Source organism: Rattus norvegicus, chromosome Y, assembly GCF_036323735.1.
Source record: "Rattus norvegicus strain BN/NHsdMcwi chromosome Y, GRCr8, whole genome shotgun sequence".
NCBI classification, from domain to species: Eukaryota; Metazoa; Chordata; class Mammalia; order Rodentia; family Muridae; genus Rattus; species Rattus norvegicus.
The window spans coordinates 531,378-552,480 of NC_086040.1; the positions used below are offsets into that span (position 1 = coordinate 531,378).

Below are 21,103 nucleotides of genomic sequence, written 5' to 3' on the forward strand. Positions count from 1 at the left end.
CAAACACAATTTGGATACTAGCTTTTACCCCTTACACTTTATATCTTGACTTCTGTCTCTGTCTGTCTCTGTCTCTCTGTTTCTGTCTCTATCTCTGTCTCTCTCATCTCATCTCTGACTTCCTGGTTGCAATTCTAATTCTTCCACTACATTCAGCATTTCAGATCTTCACTTTCAGTGTTCAGCCCTACAGCCTGAGGACATATTAATCTCTGGAGAAGGGAGAGCTTTGGGAGCAGTGACAGTTGTCTAGATAGCATGGAGGGCCATGTCAAGCGCCCCATGAATGCATTTATGGTGTGGTCCCGTGGAGAGAGGCGCAAGTTGGCTCAACAGAATCCCAGCATGCAGAATTCAGAGATCAGCAAGCAGCTGGGATATCAGTGGAAAAGCCTTACAGAAGCCGAAAAAAGGCCCTTTTTCCAGGAGGCGCAGAGACTGAAGACCCTACACAGAGAGAAATATCCAAACTATAAATATCAGACTCATCGAAGGGTTAAAGTGCCACAGAGGAGTTATACTTTGCAGCGTGAAGTTGCCTCAACAAAACTGTACAACCTGTTGCAATGGGACAACAACCTACACACTATCATATACGGACAGGACTGGGCTAGAGCTGCACACCAGTCCTCCAAGAACCAGAAAAGCATTTATTTACAGCCTGTGGACATCCCCACTGGATACCCACTACAGCAGAAACAGCAGCACCAGCAGCAGCAGCACGTGCACCTGCAGCAGCAGCAGCAGCAGCAGCAGCACCAGTTCCACTAGCAGCAGCTAACCTACTTACTGTCCGCTGATATCACTGGTGACCCTACACCATAGCAGGAGCACCTCAGCAAAGCCCTGTGATAGGTAATCTCATGATACTGGCTCTGCTCCTACCTATCCCAACACTCCCCTTGCTGTAATTTACAGCTTGAGATTCCTACTTGGTTTGGATACTGAGTTCCCTCTGGTTGTAATAAAGGTCCTGCTCCCCTTTTTTTTTCTGGTGGGGGTGTGGGGGAGGAGACCAAAATGTGTGTAAGGATGTGTAGTGTGTAAGAAAGGAGAATGCTTAGAAGGGCTTACTACATACTTTTTGTTTAACAGCGTACTACTCGCATTCTTATGGCATTTAATCGATGGAAGAAACTAGGTTTAGACTCATAATGAATTTATCTGTACTGCCAGCTCAAAGGCAGCAAACAGCTTTAGAGCCAATACAGCTTGACATGCTAAAGTGGGAGGTGGGAGAGGGGAAGGTGGAGTTTTAAAGGAAACATCAGAAGGGTACACACTACAAATATCCAGCTGGGCAAGGAAATTCTTTTCATTCCTGTTTGATAGGAATAAAGGACTATTTCAATCCCTTTCCCACAGATAAGAAGGTGTTACAGGAACAGAGGCAGCTGTTAATTCTTCCCAGCCCATTGTTCTATTCTTTTCTTAAACTCCAGACAGTAGGATCTTGCAGGCATTCCAATGCAAAGGTCAAGGGACTTTACTGGATGCCTGGATGCATATTAAAGTTCTTTAGCCACCAAGGGGAACATATGTAAATTATCACTTAGGTTGAGTATTCTAATGACTAGGATACAGTAGTTCATTTCTGAGCAGGCAAAAACACAGTGCCCTCAGGTCTGGGCTGGCTGTCCTGTCCTTTCAGCATCACCATGGAAACCATTGTCTATCTGTAAGTGGTCAGTACTCATCTCTGAAAAACATACATAATGCTGTAAAAACACTGGCTGTGCCCCTTTAGCATGCAAAGTACTCCTTTGTAGATCAGACACATCTATCTGTTTATCAGGGTCTCTCTCTCCAGCACACAAAACTACATCATATATGACTTCTGTCACTGTGTGTGCTTGCGTGTGCACGTGCGTGCCAGTGTGCATGGGTTTGTCTTTTTCACTTCTCCTTCACACTATGATAAACCCAGTTGTTCTGTAAACTCTTCTCTCTGTAACATCGTTTGATAAAATAAGCATTTATACAAGTTCATGCACAGGAAGTCACATTCTGCTTCTCTTTTACCTATCTTTAAAGAATAAACAGTTTTATTCACAAAATTTTTGTATAAAAGCAGTACAGACAAAGCTATGTTTTCCAGGACCGGGTAAGAATCAGAAACAAAATGTACAAAGCACCAAGTTACATAGGCAAGCTAAGTGGACACTTAGCCTGCAGGTAACACTCCCCATATACAAAGTGATGCAAAATGGACTACTACAAAAGGTGAAGGGAAGGGGAAGTATAAGTGGCCATTTACCCATTAGCTCACCCGCCAGATTTTTAAGCTAAAGAATGGTTCAAAGTTACAAACTCTTACAAGCAAGCTTAAAACAGAATACAGCAACCCCTGCCATAGCTTCTTTAAGAAAGCTCAAGGAACCAGGCATAGGTTTGTCTATACCAAGTTTCATACCCAGAGCTTCAGTTAGCCTCTTCCAGTTTCATCACATTATTCTCCCACAGTGTTTCTCTCATACAAACTGTTCCCCGTAAGCTCTTGAATCGACTATGTAACCCTAAGGCATAGGTCGGAAGGAAAGAGCAGCCCATGGAGCTTCAATTGTGATATCTTACACACTAAGTAAATACAATACAGTGTATTACCTGATGTATTGAACTCTTTGAAACAAACTACTGTTCTACAGGACCGTAAAACCTTTGAGCTTTAATTGATTTTCAAACCATTTAGTGTTCACACTAACTAACTTACATGTATTGTTTCTGTAAATCAGTTAAAAGACTGTTCTCCAGAATTCAGTGGATTAGTTAGTTGACACTACTGGACCTCTAAGTCAGGGCATGCTTCAGCACATTTCAATGCCAACACTCAATAAGGGTTTATGTCTTTGGGTAGACTTCTAATATAAATGAATGCAAATATATCTACTCAATGGGTGCTTATTAATCTTTCGCTGGAGAGTTTCTGCATGTGTTCCCCGTGTCTTTTGTCTTTTGTTTCTCCATTGTGTGGATTATAAGCAAAGAGCCGTAGATACAGGCCAAGGACCTCATGGATCCTATGGCAGTCCACAGGCTTCCTCTTTCTCACCTGGACCTATTTGCTTCTTATCTTCCTCCTTTTCTCTCTCTTCCTTTTCCACTACCTCCTCCTCCTTCCTCCTCTTCCTCCTCACTCTCCTTCATCTTTGTGCACAGGAGTATCCTTGTGCAAGAAAGCTTTGTAGTTAGTTGCAGCTTGAATTTCGTAAGCAGTGCTCTGCCTAAGATTTAGAGTCCTTTTCTCCAAAATGTTCACCCCACTATCAGCTTAGAGGTCAGTACTGGGATTGGTGGCTATTCTTGGAGAACTCATGAGATTCATTCTTTTGTTAGATGCCACCCCCATCCCTCTGCCTGTTACTTTTTCATGGCATACCAAGGAGTCCAAACGAAGGCACTGATCACTGCACCGATATCTGGGAGAAACTTGTACAACGATGGTGAACGTGGGGTTTACAGTCCTGAAACACTTTGTTCGGTCCTCCAACTTTTAAAGTAAGTTGTATAGCAAAAGGGGAGTTGCAAGCAAATTGCATGAGATTTCACTGAAAATCTAAACTAGACAGGGAAAACTATAAGTAAATAAACACCAAAACTATAAATAAGTAAATACTAAGTATCCTTGTTCTTTTTGTTTTGTTATGTTTTTCCACAAAGTATATTGAAACTCTGGAATTGTGACAAGAAGTATTATTTTGGCTTTATGTCCAAGGTTTCAAAGCACTTAATGACACAAACTGTAAAATTAAACTGCTGTTAGCTAATTTTGTTTAACTAAAGAAGTTTCTTTTATCTCTGAAATAAGCAGTTTTTGGTCCCTGGATATTAACTTCCTACTGACCAGGGACTGTGAGATCCTTTGTTCTCTGATAATTGAAATTCAAAACAAAGACAATCAACATTACAAACCACACACACACACACACACACACACACACACACACACACACACCATTAGAAAAAGAATTTCCTGAGAGACTGTTCTTCTAGGAACCAAGCTTAGTTAGCACCTGGCTTTCAGACATCAACAGTTACTTGTTACAAAGGTAAGGGAAAACTCACCCAAATGAAGTCTAAACACTACTGAGCCAGAACCACAAATTCTGATTGTCATTCTTGTCAATTACTCATCTTTACAAGTAGTTCAAATGCCAGTAATAAAGGATTTCTGAAATGTTATTGATGGCAAACTTTGATTTCCAAATACAGCAAGGCTGAGAAAGAAAACCATAAGGGGCATAGCCAAGCCAGCTTAGGGTATTGGTGGTGGGAGGCCAAGTAGGGAACTGGCTCAGACTGCATGTGAGGGGAGCAGGGTCAGGGAGCCTGAGGTGGCCAGTGGCAATTTGTGGGTGGACAGGTGGCGGCAGCCCAGACCATCTGAGACAGCATTTGGTTCAGTTTTTGTTTTTCTGGGAATGTCCTTCTATGTCACTCTGTGTGTGTATTCTGTTTGTGCTTTTTGTCCTCTCCTACAAATTTTTCTTTAATTCCTAGGACGGGGCAGGCACAAAGCATTCCACTGGGGCTGATCCTGAACCATTTTAGGACCTCACAGAGTCACAGAAGACTTGGGTCTGGTTGTTTATGATGTGTTTATGAAAAGATAAAGAGTGGGGATATGTTCTATGGAGGTGTGGTGAGGTATAGGGGAAAGGGGTGCCTCTGCAGGCCCATGCTGAGACATCCCTTCCCCTGAGGAACCAACCCAGGATAATACAGTATAGTATAAAGTTTATCCAGGGCATGGGGAGAGGAGTTAAGAGGGTAGTAGAGGCACAGGAGAGAGGGAGAGTGGGAGAGAGAGGGTGAGTGGGAGGGAGAGGGAGACAGAGGGGGAGGAGGAGGAGGAGAGGGAGGGACAAAGGGAGTGAGGGAGAGGGAGGGAGGGAGAGAGAGAGGGGGAGGGGGAGGGAGAGGGAGGGGGAGAGGTGGAGGGAGAAGGAGTAGAGGAGTAGAGAAGTAGAGAGGCAGAGAGGCCAGCTGTGAGCATGTGGAGGTGGAGGGGAGGGAATGGGGGGAGAAGGGACAAGGGAAAGAGTTGGTAAGAAAGCAAGAGGGAGGAAGAGAACAAGAGAGTGAGGAGGGGAAGCATCCCCTTTTATATAGTCAGGCATACCTGACTCTTGTTGCCAGGTAACCTATGGGGTGGAGCTTAGACAGAATGCTAACATTCCCCTGTTTGGGTTTAATAAAAAAAGAAAAATTCAAAAGAGATGATGGTGAAGCAGGAATAGGGTTGTCATTGTTGTGATCTCTACTTCCTGTTTGCTTTACAGCCATATGTCTCTAGGGAACCTAGAAAAGTGGGCATGGGGATGTTTGTCCAGTCTTAGAGTTGGCTGTTTCCTTGTTGTCCAGGGTCTGTTGAACCGTCTGTGGATAGGTGAGAAGGAACAGGTCCAATCGAAGCGTCTGTGTCTGTGAGGGGACAGTTCAGCATCTGGAGGTTGCTTCTCTGGAGCTGTCCTAGATGTACTAAGTGTCTGGACTTGGCAAGATGCTGGAACACACACACACACACACACACACACACACACACACACACACACACATATATATATATATATTATAGGCAGAGAATAAGATTAAGTGTATTTGGGAGAAAAGTAAATTTTTCTTAGATGTACATTTGAAACCCAGAGGAATCCCACCCTTTGGAATAGGTAGTAAGTGGGAACATTAGACAGATAGACAGATTACCCAGATTATCTGGGTGGAGTCTATTTGGTCCATAAGGGATAGATCTGAGTGGGTTTCCTGTAGTTTACAAGTTTACAAAAGAGATAACAACAAAAGTTAATTTAACAACATGGGGCTGGAGAGGTGGCCCAGAGGTTAAGAGAACTGACTGTTCTTCCCAAGATCCTGAGTTCAAATCCCAGCAACCACATGGTGGCACACAACCATCTGAAATGAGATCTAATGCCCTCTTCTGGTGTGTCTGAAGACAGAGACAGTGTAATCGCATATATAAATAAAATAATCCTTAAAAAAAAAAAGAGTTAACGACATGAACATTCTTTAAGATAATCTGTTTGTGGAACAGAAGGAATAAGAATTTGCGATTATACAGTTAGATCCATGTAGTGAAAAGTTTAACAAGAAGAGGAAATACGGGGCTGCTGCTCAGGGACTACTGGCAGCTATGGCAGCTAGAGCCCGAGCCTCTTGCACCGGAAGCGGTCCCCCAGCAACCTACCCCCGCCCTGCGGCGCAGGCCAGCCCGAGCCTTCTTGGCTTGGCATCTCCTCCAGGGCCGCCAAGCACCTCTGAAGAGCCATGTTCCAGGCTGCTGGAGCCGCCCAGGCCACCTTGTCTCATGAAGCCAAAGGCAGCAGTGGCAACAGCACGGTGCAGCTATCTAAGTCCTTTAGCTTGCAGACTCAGGTGAAGGAGACCTGTGCAGCCTGCCAGAAGACTGTGTACCCTATGGAGCGGCTGGTGGCAGACAAGCTCATTTTCCACAACTCCAGTTTCTGTTGCGAACACTGCCGCACCAAATTCAGCCTGGGCAGTTATGCTGCAATGCACGTGCATTTTACTGCAAACCTCACTTTCAGCAGCTGTTTAAGAGCAAAGGCAACTAAGATGAGGGGTTTGGTCCAAAACACCACGTGGAGCTCTGGGCCCACGAGGAGGTGGGCTGAGGCACCAAGACAGCCTGAGACCCCTTTAACATCCATTCTCTCCCAGCACATGGCCTACAGCTGGGCAATGGGAAGGACTTGGGCTTGGGGGAGCAGGGTGGGAAAGGATGAGGCTCCCTCAGACAGGTTTCAGGCATAAGGCTCTGCTCCAGGATTCCTTGCCTTTCCTTGTAGGATGTTGGCAGTGGGAACCAGAATTGGAGTTTTCACCATACTGCTCCCTTTAACCCGTGTCTCCCTGGGAGGCCCACAAGTCCAGCTTCCCTATTTAGGTGCCTTTTCTCCAGCAAGGTGTCAGCATGCCCTCCTCAGGGTTCCAAGCTCCCTCACTGCCACCTGGGCCTCGTGTACCCCCTTGTCTCCCCAGCTACCTCTGCCCCTTAGCCTGGTTGTGAGCCACAGAGACTGGAAGAGGGAGAGTGCCATCTGCTGGGCCTCATAGATGCCACCTCGCTGGTGGGGGGAGGCCAGGGGGAGAGGGAAGACAGCCTGCAGCCTTGGGGGTCTAGGGGTCCCTTGTATCACAAAGCTAAAGCTCTTCCTAGAGCCTCAGCTGACCGGGTTGGCAATAGCTATGCTCCCCCTCTGTTGTGCTGTTGACTGTTGTGATCAACCCTGGTTTAAAAATGTTTAAACTGGGGGCTGGGGATTTAGCTCAGTGGTAGAGCGCTTACCTAGGAAGCGCAAGGCCCTGGGTTCGGTCCCCAGCTCCGAAAAAAAGAACCAAAAAAAAAAAAATGTTTAAACTGAAAACAAAAAAGGGGGGGGGGGATATGAAACATTTAATCAACGGGATCCAGGTTTAGATAAGGAAACAACCAATTCCATCTGTGAAGGCTTACGGCTGAACTAGTCGCTAGAAACTGAGTTTAGAGTCTGTGTCCTAGTTGTTAAGCTACAGCTACCTTAGCTGTCAATGTAGTCAGAAATCTGGGAATAGCTTATAATCTAGCAGTCATATGTTATTTAAAACATGACAGAGTGTACTACCCAACAGTTCCCTAAGGTCTCCATGGCAACTTGGGCAGACTCAGTCTGGCTTTGGAGCCCAGAAGACACAGAGCTTTTTCTCTGTGTAATGGATAGGTGTGACATGAGATTTTTGACTTACCTTAATTTAGATAAATCATTTGACTCTAAGGGTATCCAGTTTTGTACACTGTGTTTCTCAGTGGCTATCATATCACAATCCAAGCAGACTCTTGAAGCTGTGTTCATATCTTCTGAAACCTTTTGGGGCAAACTGTTAGAGATTTCAGAAGATTCTGTCTCATAAACTTAAATATATTAATAATTAGCAGATTTCTAACAAGATCGGGGGCTATATTGCCTAGTAATATCTGAATAGAGCATACCATAATTTAAAGGCAGTAGCAAAAATCCTATCAGACAGGATAAGAATGAAAGTCATAATACGGAACTTTGACAGGTTTTGTAGGTAGAGAAAAGGAATAAGAAAGTTGTGCTGTGAGGGAGAGAGTGATGGAACTGAACACAGGCCAGTCTTGGTAATGGCTAGTCTGTGGAGCTAGGTAGGGACAGGAGTGGGCACACGCATGCATGCATACACGCATGCACATAGTTGAGGTAGAGGGCAGCCGAGAGGTTGGTTCTTTGGTTCTGCGGTGCACGCTCCTAGTTCCACCTGGCATGTGGGCAGAGTTTCCACCTGGCATCTGCAAGCCCCTGACCACTGTTTCAGGCCCAGCCCTGGTTGGGGTGGGGGACAAGGAGGACTCAAAGTAGCCTGTTTCCCATCCCAGCAATGAGTATGCTATTATTGCGGTGGGTGACAAACAGATTATGAAAGGGGACAGGGCGAAAGCTGGATTTTTTTTCTTTTGAGCCTGCTGTGGGCAGAGAGCAGGAGCAGAGTCCCAAACACACATACACACGCAGGACACACAGACAGAGACAGAGAGAGGGAGAGAGAGACAGAGAGGGAGACAGAAAGAGAGAGTCATGGAGAGAGACAGAGAGACTGAGAGTCAGAGAGAGAGAGACACAGAGAGAGAGAGAGAGAGAGACAGAGAGAGAGTCAGAGGGAGACAGAGACAAAGATAGAGAGATAGAGAGAGTCAGAGAGGAGAGACAGAAGGACAGAGAGGCAGACAGAGAGAGAAAGAGAGACAGAGAGATAGACAGCGGAGAAACAGAGAAAGACAGAAAGACAGAGGCAGAGTGACAGAGAGAGACAGACAGAGAGTCAGAGAGACTGAGGAGAAAGAGAAAGACAGAGAGAGACAGAGAGACAGACACAGAGAGACAGACAGAGACAGACAGAGAGACAGACAAACAGAGAGACAGAGAGAAATAGAGAGATAGAGAGATAGAGACAGAGAAAGAGAGAGCGAGAAAGAGAAATAGAGAAAGCAACATAGAGACAGAGAGAATCCGTGAGAGACAGAGAACGAGAGAGACACAGACAGAGAGAGAATAGAGACAGACAGAGAGACAGAGAAATAGAGAGTCAAAGAAAGACAGAGAGGGAGAGACAGAGGGAGACAGAGAGAGAAAGAGAGAGATACAGAGAGAGACAGAAAGACAGAGAAAGAGAAAGACAGGGAGACAGAGACCATGAGAGACAGAGACAGAGAGAGACATAGTCAGAGAGACAGACAGACACAGAGACAGAGAGACAGACAGATACAGACAGAGAGACAGAGAGAGAAATAGAGAGATAGAGAGATAGAGAGAGTCAGAGAGGAGAGACAGAGGGACAGAGAGGCAGACAGAGAGAGAAAGAGAGACAGAGAGATAGACAGAGGAGAAACAGAGAAAGACAGAAAGACAGAGGCAGAGTGACAGAGATAGATAGACAGAGAGTCAGAGAGACTGAGGAGAAAGAGAAAGACAGAGAGAGACAGAGAGACAGAGGCAGAGAGACAGACAGAGACAGACAGAGAGACAGACAAACGGAGAGACAGAGAGAGAAATAGAGATAGAGAAATAGAGACAGAGAGAAAGAGAGAGAGAAAGAGAAATAGAGAAAGCAAGAGACAGAGAAAGTCCATGAGAGACAGAGACCGAGAGAGACACGGAGAGAGAGAATAGAGACAGACAGAGAGACAGAGAAATAGAGAGACAAAGAAAGACAGAGAGAGAGACAGAGGGAGACAGAGAGAGAGAAAGAGAGAGATACAGAGAGAGACAGAGTAACAGAGAAAGAGAAAGACAGGGAGACAGAGAAAGCAAGAGAGAGCCAGAAACAGAGAGAATAGAGACAGAGACATAGAGAGACAGACAGATGGAGACACACAGAGAGAAAGAGAGAGACAGAAGGAGAAAGAGAGAGACAGAGAGACACAGAGAAAGACAGAGAGAAAGAGAGAGACAGAGAAAGAGAAATAGAGAAAACAAGAGACAGAGAGAGACCATGAGAGACAGAGGCAGAGAGAGACAGAGGCAGAGAGAATAGAAACAGAGAGACAGAGAGAGAAATACAGAGACAGAGAAATAGAGAGACAGAGAGACACACACAGAGAGAGAAGGAGAGACAGAAGGAGAAAGAGAGACAGAGAGACAGAGAAAGAGAGACAGAGAGAATAGAGTCAGACAGAGACATAGACAGACAGATGGAGACACAGAGGGAAAGAGAGCGAGACAGAAGGAGAGAGACAGAGAGACAGAGAAATAGAGAGACAGAGAAAGCAAGAGAGATAGAGACAGAGAGAACAGAGAAAGACAGAGACATAGACAGACAGATGGAGACACGGAAAGAGAAAGAGAGCAAGACAGAAGGAGAAAGAGAGAGAGAGAGATAGGGAGAGAGAGACAGAGAGCTAGCGAGCACTGGAACACTTGGGAGGGAAGATGGCTGCACACAGGGAAAGAGAAGGTCTCCTCAGCCAGTCTCCAGCAGGACTCAAGGGGCTAGGCCAGACCTGCTTCTGCTCTCCCAGCCCACCATTAGAACTAGAGGCTGCAAAGTCAGCAACCAGGCAGGGAGGGTGGCAGAAGCCTAGAGAGACTGGGGGTGGGGGAATAAGAGTAGAGAAATAGAGAAGTAGAGGCTGTCTATGAGTACTTGGAAGAGTAGGGGAGAGGGGAATGTGGAGAGACGGACAAAGGGGGAAGAGAGTAAGAGCAAGAGAGCAACAGAATGAGGAGGGGGCCATCAGCCCCTTTTATAGTGTCATGCATACCTGGCTGTTGCCAGGTAACTGGGGGGGGTGGAGCTTAGACCAATGCTAGCAGTTTGTCCCTACAAGCTAGGCATAACTGCAGGAATGAATGACCCACCTATAGACTGAGGAGGGGACTTTCCATCTCTCCATCATTTACAGGGTGAAGGTTTAGTTTATGAGACTTTGAGGCCACCCAGACCAACTGTCATACATCTCCACGTGGCAATACCTGGTTGAGAAGTCCCTGTTTGGATGAGGTCTTTTTTTGTTATGGGCCTCTCTGCTCCCCACCCTTCTTCTTCTAAAGGAGAATCAGCCTCGGCCCCTTTGCCTTGCTTCCTCTTTCTGCTCCCAAGGATTTCTGTCCCCTTCCTATGTTCCTCATCATGCCCTCTCTGCCACTACCCTTCCTCAGCCAGCACAGGCAGAGGGAAGAGCAGCCCCTGACCTCCCCGACCCCACTTGGAGTCCACCTCACATTCAGGCCCATACTCTCCAGAGGGCAGTCTACTAAGGCCTTACCTCTCCAGGCTATGGAACCCAGGTAGTATCTCCCCCCAGATGTTCAGGGGAATATGTGTTCATGACACATGTGCCATTTGCAGGAACTGGCAGAAACCCCCCTCCCATTTTTAGATAGAACATGAGCTCTCACAGGTCTTCTAGATTCAGTCATGTTGACTTACCTGGGATGAGTGTCAGTCAACCCAGGTGTCAGCTCTAGCTGCACTACACAACAGAGGAAAGAGAGAGAGGGTTCTTGGGAGCCACCCAGAAAATGGTTCTGGGAGCAAATGGGCTGCCTACTCTAGTTCAGGCTGATATAGGTGCAGCCTTTCCTTGGACTGGACCTGACTGAGAATTTAGCAATGCTGTTAAAGAACAGGTGCCAGATTCTGATGGGCGGGGTGGGGGCTCTGAGAGGCCACCGGATAGCCCACAAATTTATGTAAGGTTAGCCAGGTGATGCAGGGAAAGAATGAGGACCCCAGGGAATATCTAGAGTTTTTTAAACCTATAGGACCTATACTGCTTTTGACCCAGAAGCCAGAGAGTAACAGTCAGCTGTGAACATGGCTTTTGTTAACCAAACTGCCCCTGACATCCTTTTGAAAGCTTCAGACACTGAATAGCTTTGTGGCCTAAAGCCAGCCTCTATTTGTCTTTGAATGGCAAGACTGGGAGAGAGGCTTCAAGGGACAACTGACATGGACACACCTGCATCAAGGATTCAGGACTGCAGGCTGTTAGTGCCACTAAATATTAAACCGGACAGGAGCTGATCCAATGCAGTCTCACATGAGGGTTTATTCTAGTTAAGCTAGCTCAGCCCCTCAGTTAACCTCAGGCAGGCAGGACTTCTTTTGTTGGAATAAGGGGCCCTGAGCATCTATCCAGGATTAAGCTTTACAGCAAGCAGCAAAGGGGTGGGGGGAGCAGATAAGTGTGCAAGCATCTAAATTGGAAAGATACTAAGGCCTTTAGTTTAACTGGCTGGTGCTGGAGATCAAATTGTAGACTCAATTTCTATTTCTCTCTGCATTGGTGCTCATTAGGCAGTGGGGGTGAGGAGATGGGGAAGGGAGTTGGGGGCTTGTAACCTGGGGCTGCAGATCTGTTGGGGTAATAACCTGGAGCCACTGGTCTTGTTGGGGGTGTAACCTGGAGTGCAGATCTTACTGGGGTGAGCCTAGAGACTGGAGAGAGGCCCAGGTTTTGTTGGGGGGTGGGGGCTGGGGCGTAACTTGGAAACTAATGCCTGTTTGAACCTGAGTTCAAACTTAGGGCAGGTTCTCTAAAATGGAGTCTGGATTTAAAAGATCTGGTCTCTGAACCTATCACCTTGGAGGAGGCACTGCCTGAGTACTTGGGTCAGCAGCTGTGGGCCCACCCCCAAATAACTGTGGTCCTGTGTGTATTGCAGGGCTCCCGGCTTGGAGACATGCCAGGAGGCCGCATGAGACTCCTACAGGAACTGAGACAACTTGGCTGCCCAGTGTCTGCTAAGAAGGCAGGCCCAGCTTTGTCATCTTGAGGTCCCCTATCTGGGATGCATAGTCAACGGGGGCCAGCCAACATGCTGTTGGACACCTGGAAGCAAACCATCCTCAGCATCCCAGTTGCAACAACCCTAAAGCAAGTACAGGAATTTCTGGGATCTCACAGGTTTTGTAGACTTTGGGTGCAAAGGTCTTGAGCTAGCCAAAGCCTTATGAGGTCGTCCAGGACCAAGAAAACAAAGTAGATGGACCCTTAAGAGGAATGTAGCTCTTAAGACTCTAAGAAGAGCCTTACTGGAGATGGCAGCATTGGCCCTCCTAGAGAGTCACAAACCATTTCACCTGTATGTGGATCAGAGAGAGGGGACAGCAAAGGGGGTGCTCACCCAAACTTTGGGATCATAGAAAAGACCTGAGTCTGATTTATCTAAGAAGCTGGACCCGGTGGGCCAAAAATGGCCAGCCTGCTTCTGGACCACAGCTGCCACTGTCCTTCTAGTCAAAGATGCTGGCAACCTAACCATGGGTCAGGGACTTGTTATCACTATCTCCCCTCCCCCATGCTACTGAGGGGACCCTCAAGAATCCACCCAGCCAGTGGCTGTCGAACCCCAGTTGGTGCACTTTCAGGCTCTACTTTTGAGTCCCCTCACATAAGATATAACCCATCTTCTGCCCTAAACCCAGCCATCCTCCTCTCTGACCCAGCCACAGATGTGCAGCATGTTTGCTCTCTGTATAGTTCTGGGGCACATCCAGAGTGTCAGGCTGATGGGGAACGTATGTACCACAGGGATAGGAGCAGCTTCATCCAGAATGGAGTCAGGGACGCAGGGGTGGTGGTAGTGGACTTGGACCTGTTATTTGGACCACTGATTTGCTGCTGGGAACTTCAGCTCAGAAAGCTGAGCAAAAGGCTCTTACCCAGGCCTTAAAACTGGCAAAAAGAGCCATAGCCAACATTTACACTGACAGCAGATAGGACTAATAACTGCCCAAGGAAAAACCATCAAAAATAAGGAAGGAATACTTGCTTTATTCAAAACACTCTCAAAATGGCTATAGTTCATTGCCCTGGGCATCAATCAGACAGGGACATCAGAAATTGTCTGAGGGAACAGGCTAGCTGATAAAGCCAAAAGGGAGGCTACTCAAGCTGCCAACTCCTGATAGCTTTGCTGCCCAGTGCACTCCTAACCATCCCTGAGTATACTACTGAAGACAAACGACATCAGGTGAAATGCCAAGGAGTTTTCAGAAGAGACTGACAGTTGCTGACCTCTGAAGGCTGCACCATCCTACCTAAGAAGTTTGCTAAGCCAGTCATCCATCAGATCCATTAAACTTCACTGTTGGTCACTGCAAACTGAAGTAATTTTTGTGAGGGGCAAGGTACAAAATATTTGACTTACGACAAGTGGTTGATCAGGTAATCTCAGACTGAGCCATCTGCCAGGCTGTGAACTCCTCAGACTACAGGAACCAGAATCAGGGGTCAACAGCCAGGGGCTAATTGGGAAATAGACTACAGAAATAAAACCAGGAACTTATGGACACAAGTATTTGCTAATTGTTATGGATACCTTTTCAGGATGGGTTGAAGCCTACCCCACAGAGAGGGAGACTGCCAAAATAGTGGGAAAAAAAGCTTCTGGAGGACATCATACCCAGATATGGTTTGCCTACCCTGCTTCGGTCTGACAATGAACCAGCATTCCTCTCTTAGGTAACTCCACCTCTACCATAGGTAGAGATTCTGGGGAACCAATAGAAAATTATATTATGCATACCTTCCCCATGGTTTAGGGCAAGTAGAAGGGATGAATTGGACCCTGAAGGCGGCCTTTACCAAATCTACACCTGAAACTGGCAGCGACTGGGAATCTCTCCTACTTTATGCCTTATTTACAGCTAGGAACACTGCCTATATTTTAGGTTTCTCTGCTTTTTGAGATCCTATATGGGAGGCCCCCTCCCATGCTGCCCTACCTCCAGTCGGTATCTTAGCTGAATATGACCAGCAAACGTTTTAAAAATCCTTGGGAGCCCTCCATAGGATCTACACGCAACTCTGGCCTTCCATCAGCCAGGTTTATGAGTTTGTCCCTCTCCGTAGCCCCCATTACTTTGAACCATGTGACAAATCTGGATTAACAGATATAACCACAAGACTCTGGAACCTTGCTGGAAAGGGCCTTACACCTTGTTCCTGACCACACATAGGGCTGATAAGGTGGACAGGATCAGAATGTGGATACATCACTCTCGTGTTAACCCTACGAGGAGAGACGATCCAGCAGTCAAGGTCCCAGCACAGGAGACTTCCAGGCAACAGGAACAATGGAAGGTCACTCCATACCCTGTTGATACTGAAACTGTGACTCCAGTACTCCAGTGATCCTGCTTGTTTGCTGCCTACATTTTGCTGCACCAGCCACTAGCCCCATTACTATCTGGATTCCCCCAATGGAGATGCTACAAACCTTGTCATCAAGTTCACAGTGGCTGGCAAGAAGGCAGATCAGATTGCTGGTTCTTAACTCCTCTCTCCCTGGACTTAACAAAGAACCGTTGGTTACCAGACAGGGACTCTGCATTGGAAAGAAGATATCCCCAACTGATTCCCACCTCTGCCACTGCACTGTAACGCGTACTTCAGGGCTTACTACATACATTTATGGCCTGGCTATAAATATGACTGAGGATTTTTATGTTCTAGTACACCATGTACCCAGAATGACTTACTACTCTGGGGAGGATGTCTCCAGCCAGCTAGCACCTCCACACAATCAGGTCACTTCTGTTGTGTTTCTAGGTTCTCTCCTTGGCCTATAGGGCTGGCTGGAGCTGCTATTGTAGGTGCCTCAGCCCTAATACTCCTAGATAAAAATTTCAAGGCCCTACAGATAGAGATAGATACAGGAAAATAGGAGATGAAATAATGCATCCCTGACAGAAGTGGTCTGAGAGAACAGAAGAGGCCTAGACTTGCTGTTCCTCTAGTAGGGAGGACTCTGTGCAGCCTTAGATGACGAATGATGTTTCTATGTTGGCTGCTCAGGGGTGGTCAAAGAATCCATGCCAGATTCTACTGATGTTAGCTTTGACTTACTGTCTCTGCATAATCAGTGCTTTAGTTTGGTTTGTTTCAGAACAGTTTTATTAAAATCTCTCAAGGATTGGAGATGGCCCAAACTGAGGGTGAAATGATGAGACAGGCTGACTCCATGACAGGTCTCAAATTGGCAGTTCAAGAGATTAGGACTAAAAACTGAGGCTTCATGCAACTAGTCAGAAACTGCCCCACCACTTGGCCTAAAGTAAGGACAATGGCTCAGCAGCAGTATCCAGCCTTCACACCCAGGTAATAGTTCTGAATGTCCTTAAGAGATAGAACAAGGGTTTGGGGATTTAGCTCAGTGGTAGAGCGCTTGCCTAGGAATCCCAAGGCCCTGGGTTCGGTCGCCAGCCCCGAAAAAAAAAAAAAAGAACCAAAAAAAAAAAAAAAGAGAGATATAACAAGGTCAGGCCACCTACCCCTGAATTACTCAACAACAGATTCCAGGCTCCATGCTCCAATAACATTCCCTAAGAGGTAGAGCAGGATAAGGTCACCTACCTGGGAATTCCCCAATGTGCTTTAAATCAAACCTGCAAGCTCACTCGGGTATCTATCTTGATAATGGGAGACCCCAGCATGCAGAACTTCTACAGAATAAAACACTCCTTGCATTTACATGCTACTTGAATCTGGATATCATTCTTCTTGGAATCATGGATGCTTACAAAAGGACTGAAGGACAGGTACATGTACATACACACATATGGGGAACTTACAGCTATTTTTAACCCTGGCCTCTTGTAATGCTCTTGCAGCTGATGTAGAAAGGTCAGTGTTTTAGATTCAAGTGCATGAGATTCCTTCCTTACCCTTTTGCTGGACCGTTGCTCTTCATATTTCACTGAAAAATTTGGTTGATTACGGATGGGTCCCATGATTCTCTGAACTATTTCACTTGGCTCATTCTGTCTTCTGACATCGGACTCCGCCTCCTACGATGATTAAGCAAACTTAAGATTTTGATGTTTCAGCATTAATGAATAGTGTTTACATCTATTTCCACATCTGTGGTTCAATTATGTGCTGGGAAGAGCGGTATTGTGAGCCTCATGTAGCTGAGACTGTGCTCACTCACTCATGTGTGCTTATTTGTTCCTGAAGGCCAGCAGAAGGTACCAACCACAAATCTTTTGATGTATAATGCTATCCTACCTCCAAGACATGCTATGGTATCTATGTCACATATTTGAGGGCTAACTAGTAAATATTTGACTTGACTTACGGCTCCCTCCATCAGACCTATATCTGACACTGCTTGGGTGGCCAAGAAGTTGAGACTAAAGAGCCCAGTGACCTAAAAGCAAATACTACCAATCTATAGAAAAATAAAATTAAAAGATCCCAACAAATTACTGTTAAGGGCATTTCGCTGTACTCATACAGCTTTGTTCAGTCATCAAAGCTTCCTCCTGCAGCGGATGGGAAAAAAATACAGAATGGGGGGGGGTAGAAAGAGGGCGTGGGGAGGGAGAAGCTTTGGTACACTCAGCCCTAAGTGGGATTTCTTCATCAAATCCTCCTGTCAGGACTCAGGGAACCTCATGAAAGAGTAACTGGAAAGATTGTAAGAGCCAAAGGGAATGGAGGACAGAAAGAAAAGACAAGTCTCTCTAAATTAACTGAGCAAAGCTCATATGAACTCACAGAGACTGAGGCTGGATGCACAGGACCTCCATAGGTCTCCACCAGGTCCTCTGTGTGTATATTATGGGTTTCAGTTTAGTGTTTGTATGGTATTTGTGAGTGGGTCTCTGATTCTTGTACCTACTTTTTGTTTCTTTTCTTTCTGTTATTGTTTTTTTTTAGTATGTTTTATTTTGTTATAATTTATTATTAAACATTAAAAGCCTGTTTTTTACAATAAGAGATAGAAAGGAAGGGGATCAAAAAGGGGCAGAATTGATGGATGCAGGTATTGGGAAGTGTAGAAGGAGGAGATACCATAATCAGGATATATGAAGTGAGAAAGAGATCTATTTTAAATAAATGGAAAAAATAAACCACAACCAATCAAAGAAGAACAAACCAAAACACCTCTCTCTTCAGTACATTAAAATCAAATGTCGCCTGCTTCCTGCCCTTAAACCAGGTAGCCTCGTCTCCAAGCAGGGGTCAGTGGGAGAGTTCTTTTCTCCACCCATGGGATTCTGCAGTTTTCCTTGACATTTGTGATGTGGTGGCTTGAGGTGGGATCGGGCAGTAAGGTAGCTGGATTGAGCCCAAGTGGTAAAGAATCTAGTCCCATGTCAGCTGACTGGTGGTCCCATCCTCTGGGTCTTTCCACTCAGAGGCTAAGTATTCTTGACTTCGGGGTGCCAAAGGCAGGCAGAAGAAAGCTTCTTTCAAGTCTGAGACTAGGTACCAAATTCTGGATGGTGGCTAAAAGCTCAGCAGGGTGTAGGGGTTAGGCACAGTAGGGCGGATGTCAGCCACTGGATGGTTTACCGCTCCTATGTCCTGCATTCAGTAGTAAGTATTAGTGCCTGGCTGCTTAACTTGCAGGAGGGATATGTTTCAGGCCCCAGAATTGTATGTTCCAAGAAGCCTCTCCTAGGGCTATAAAATGGGTAATTACATTGGCCAGCTCAACAGCTTTCTCCCAGAAACTAGCTGACCATAAATCTTAGAGAACAATCTTGAGAAGCAGGAAGCAACTTCTCCTAGGAACGAGCAGACCATGAAGTTAAACAATCTGAGAAGCAGGAGATGGCTCCTCCTACGAAACAATCTTGGGAGACAGAGAGTTTTTCCTTGTGATTTTTCACTGTTATTCTACACACTTTCCAATGACACCATCCCTGCCCCCTCGGGTTGTGGTTTCTCCCTTTAAATAGCTCTTCTCCCAGCCTCTAGGGGTCGAACCCCACTGCCCCTGCGTGGGATACAAGTCTTGACCCCAGTGCACTGGTTGCTATCCATAAACCTCATGTGATTACAACAAGGATGGTCTTGTGTGAGTTCTTATGGGGTCGAGTTATCCCAAGACTTGAGTGAGGGTGTCATCACTCCGGGGGTCTTTTGCTACTGACAAGTTTTCTCCTCTTTCCCTACCTTCCCTCCAGTGGTTAACTAGGATGTTTAATGGGGTAGATTCAGTCTGTCCCATGTCCAAAAATATTGTGAGTTCAAGTCCAAGAACACAAAATGAGATAACTAACACCAACAAACACAGAGAAAGACAACACACAAACACTTTGGCCCTGCTGTGAGTGTAGAAACCAGGTAACCTGGCGACTCCCTTGGATCCTACCAGTATGGAGTTTAGCAAGTTTCAATAGTGCAGAGTCCTCCTGACTCCCTCCAGGGGCCTGAAGTGTCCTCCAGAATCCCCAGGGTCACAGAGTTAAGCCACATCTGCCCTCTGCAATTGACCCACACCAGGGTAGAGGCTTTCCAGCCAACACCATGCTCAGGAGTCAAAAGTGAAAGCAAAAGACCAGAGACAAACAGCAGTAGGTGCCTGTTGCTGAGTTTGTCCTTTTGCACTCTGATAGGTCTCCAGGGATGGGGGCAGGGGTGTCTACCCAAATTCAGGACGACCCTCCCACCCCACAACCCTCTTTCAGTGGTACTTACTTCGAGATAACCCCGAGTGAGACACCGAGATGCAGATCAATGGAAAAGCAAGAGGTTTATTTTTCATCACTTCAGGGTCAACCTTCAATTAGTCCCTCAAGGTGAGTGACTAGAAAGTGACTCCGAATGGCTATTACAAGCAGTTCTTATGCCTTTTATGGGAACTTGCAGGAGGGATATGTTTCAGGCCCCAGAATTGTATGTTCCAAGAAGCCTCTCCTAGGGCTATAAAATGGGTAATTACATTGGCCAGCTCAACAGCTTTCTCCCAGAAACTAGCTGACCATAAATCTTAGAGAACAATCTTGAGAAGCAGGAAGCAACTTCTCCTAGGAACGAGCAGACCATGAAGTTAAACAATCTGAGAAGCAGGAGATGGCTCCTCCTACGAAACAATCTTGGGAGACAGAGAGTTTTTCCTTGTGATTTTTCACTGTTATTCTACACACTTTCCAATGACACCATCCCTGCCCCCTCAGGTTGTGGTTTCTCCCTTTAAATAGCTCAGCAAGGTTACTGCTTATCGGCTAAGAATATTAACCTTTAAAGCCATCAAGAATCAGTCAGTACAGTCTGAGAATTTTCTACTCAAAAATGTTCCTGTGGGTGGAGAATAGAACTTGGCCTAGTCTTGCCCCGGAGACAGTGGGTGTAAGGCTGGCCAAAGGCCCTAGGGTTCTTCACAAGTAAGCATTTATTTGAAGATTAGCTGATTAGCTGATCCAGTCGAAGAGATAGGAAACAATCACAACAGCTGATCTGTTTTACTTTCAGCAAGTGCAGACAGAGCTCAGCAGTTTGCAGTCCTCTGGTGATCCCTGGATGGAGTTTGCCAGCCACTTGAGAATCTGCTGAGATATCATAGACTCCCAGGGGCACAAGGTATAATTTCCTAGTAATTGGAGAAGGTAAGGAATCTCCTGGAGAAAGAGGGGGAATCTCATTTTGAGGGACAGACATGTGCAGAAAGTTTGGATGTACTTATCTAGAGTCATATGACATGTGGCGGGTAGATCAAGGTCTTGAGATTTCTTTGACTCCCTGAAGTTTATATGAAATTTAGCTCACAGATGGAGATATATAAGCATACCATATTAAAATTCATATTTAAAAAAAGCAGTTAATATGTGTCTGTATGACAGCAAGAGCAGACTCATGCCTTTGAGTCTTAGCAAAAATGATAGCTTTAGATTAAAAGATATGTTTGGTTTGGTTTGGTGTTTTGTCCAGAGAGCTAGGTACAAAGGTTGGACAGAAATGTTTTAGCCTAATGAAAACCATTTGTAAGTCAGGAGACAACTAAAGAAAACTCAGAATTCTGAGCTTGTGACTGAGTAGTGGGCAGTCTTTGTTCTTTTTTTTTTTTTTTTTTTTTTTTTTTTCCGGAGCTGGGGACCGAACCCAGGGCCTTGTGCTTCCTAGGTAAGCGCTCTTCCACTGAGCTAAATCCCCAGCCCAGTAGTGGGCAGTCTTACTCCAGCAAATCTTGCATCTTCAAGATCCCAGGGCAATAACAGCATAGGAGGGTCAAGAAATCTGAAATATTACACACACACACACACACACACACACAAACACACACACACACACACACCTTTAATAGTTTTTGAGACCCTCAGACTCAGAACT

At 45.9% G+C, this 21,103-nt stretch overlaps 2 protein-coding genes and 1 pseudogene across 3 annotated transcripts in view; all 3 read left to right on the forward strand.

Annotated features, from left to right (window-relative positions):
* The first annotated feature begins 258 nt into the window (after window positions 1–258).
* On the forward strand, window positions 259–771 carry Sry3b2 (sex-determining region Y protein 3B2). Its single transcript, NM_001409369.2, has one exon. The coding sequence runs from the start codon at window positions 259–261 to the stop codon at window positions 769–771; it is 513 nt and encodes a 170-aa protein (NP_001396298.1).
* Window positions 772–6,237: 5,466 nt separating this feature from the next.
* On the forward strand, window positions 6,238–6,683 carry Limd2-ps4 (LIM domain containing 2, pseudogene 4; annotated as a pseudogene).
* Window positions 6,684–20,243: 13,560 nt separating this feature from the next.
* The window catches only part of Kdm5d (lysine demethylase 5D), a 96,122-nt gene continuing 95,262 nt past the window's right edge, over window positions 20,244–21,103 (forward strand). For both annotated transcript variants that reach the window (XM_063280592.1, XM_063280593.1), the window contains exon 1: window positions 20,244–20,382. The gene's annotated coding sequence lies outside the window, so the exon portion shown is untranslated. The remainder of the gene's footprint in view (window positions 20,383–21,103) is intronic.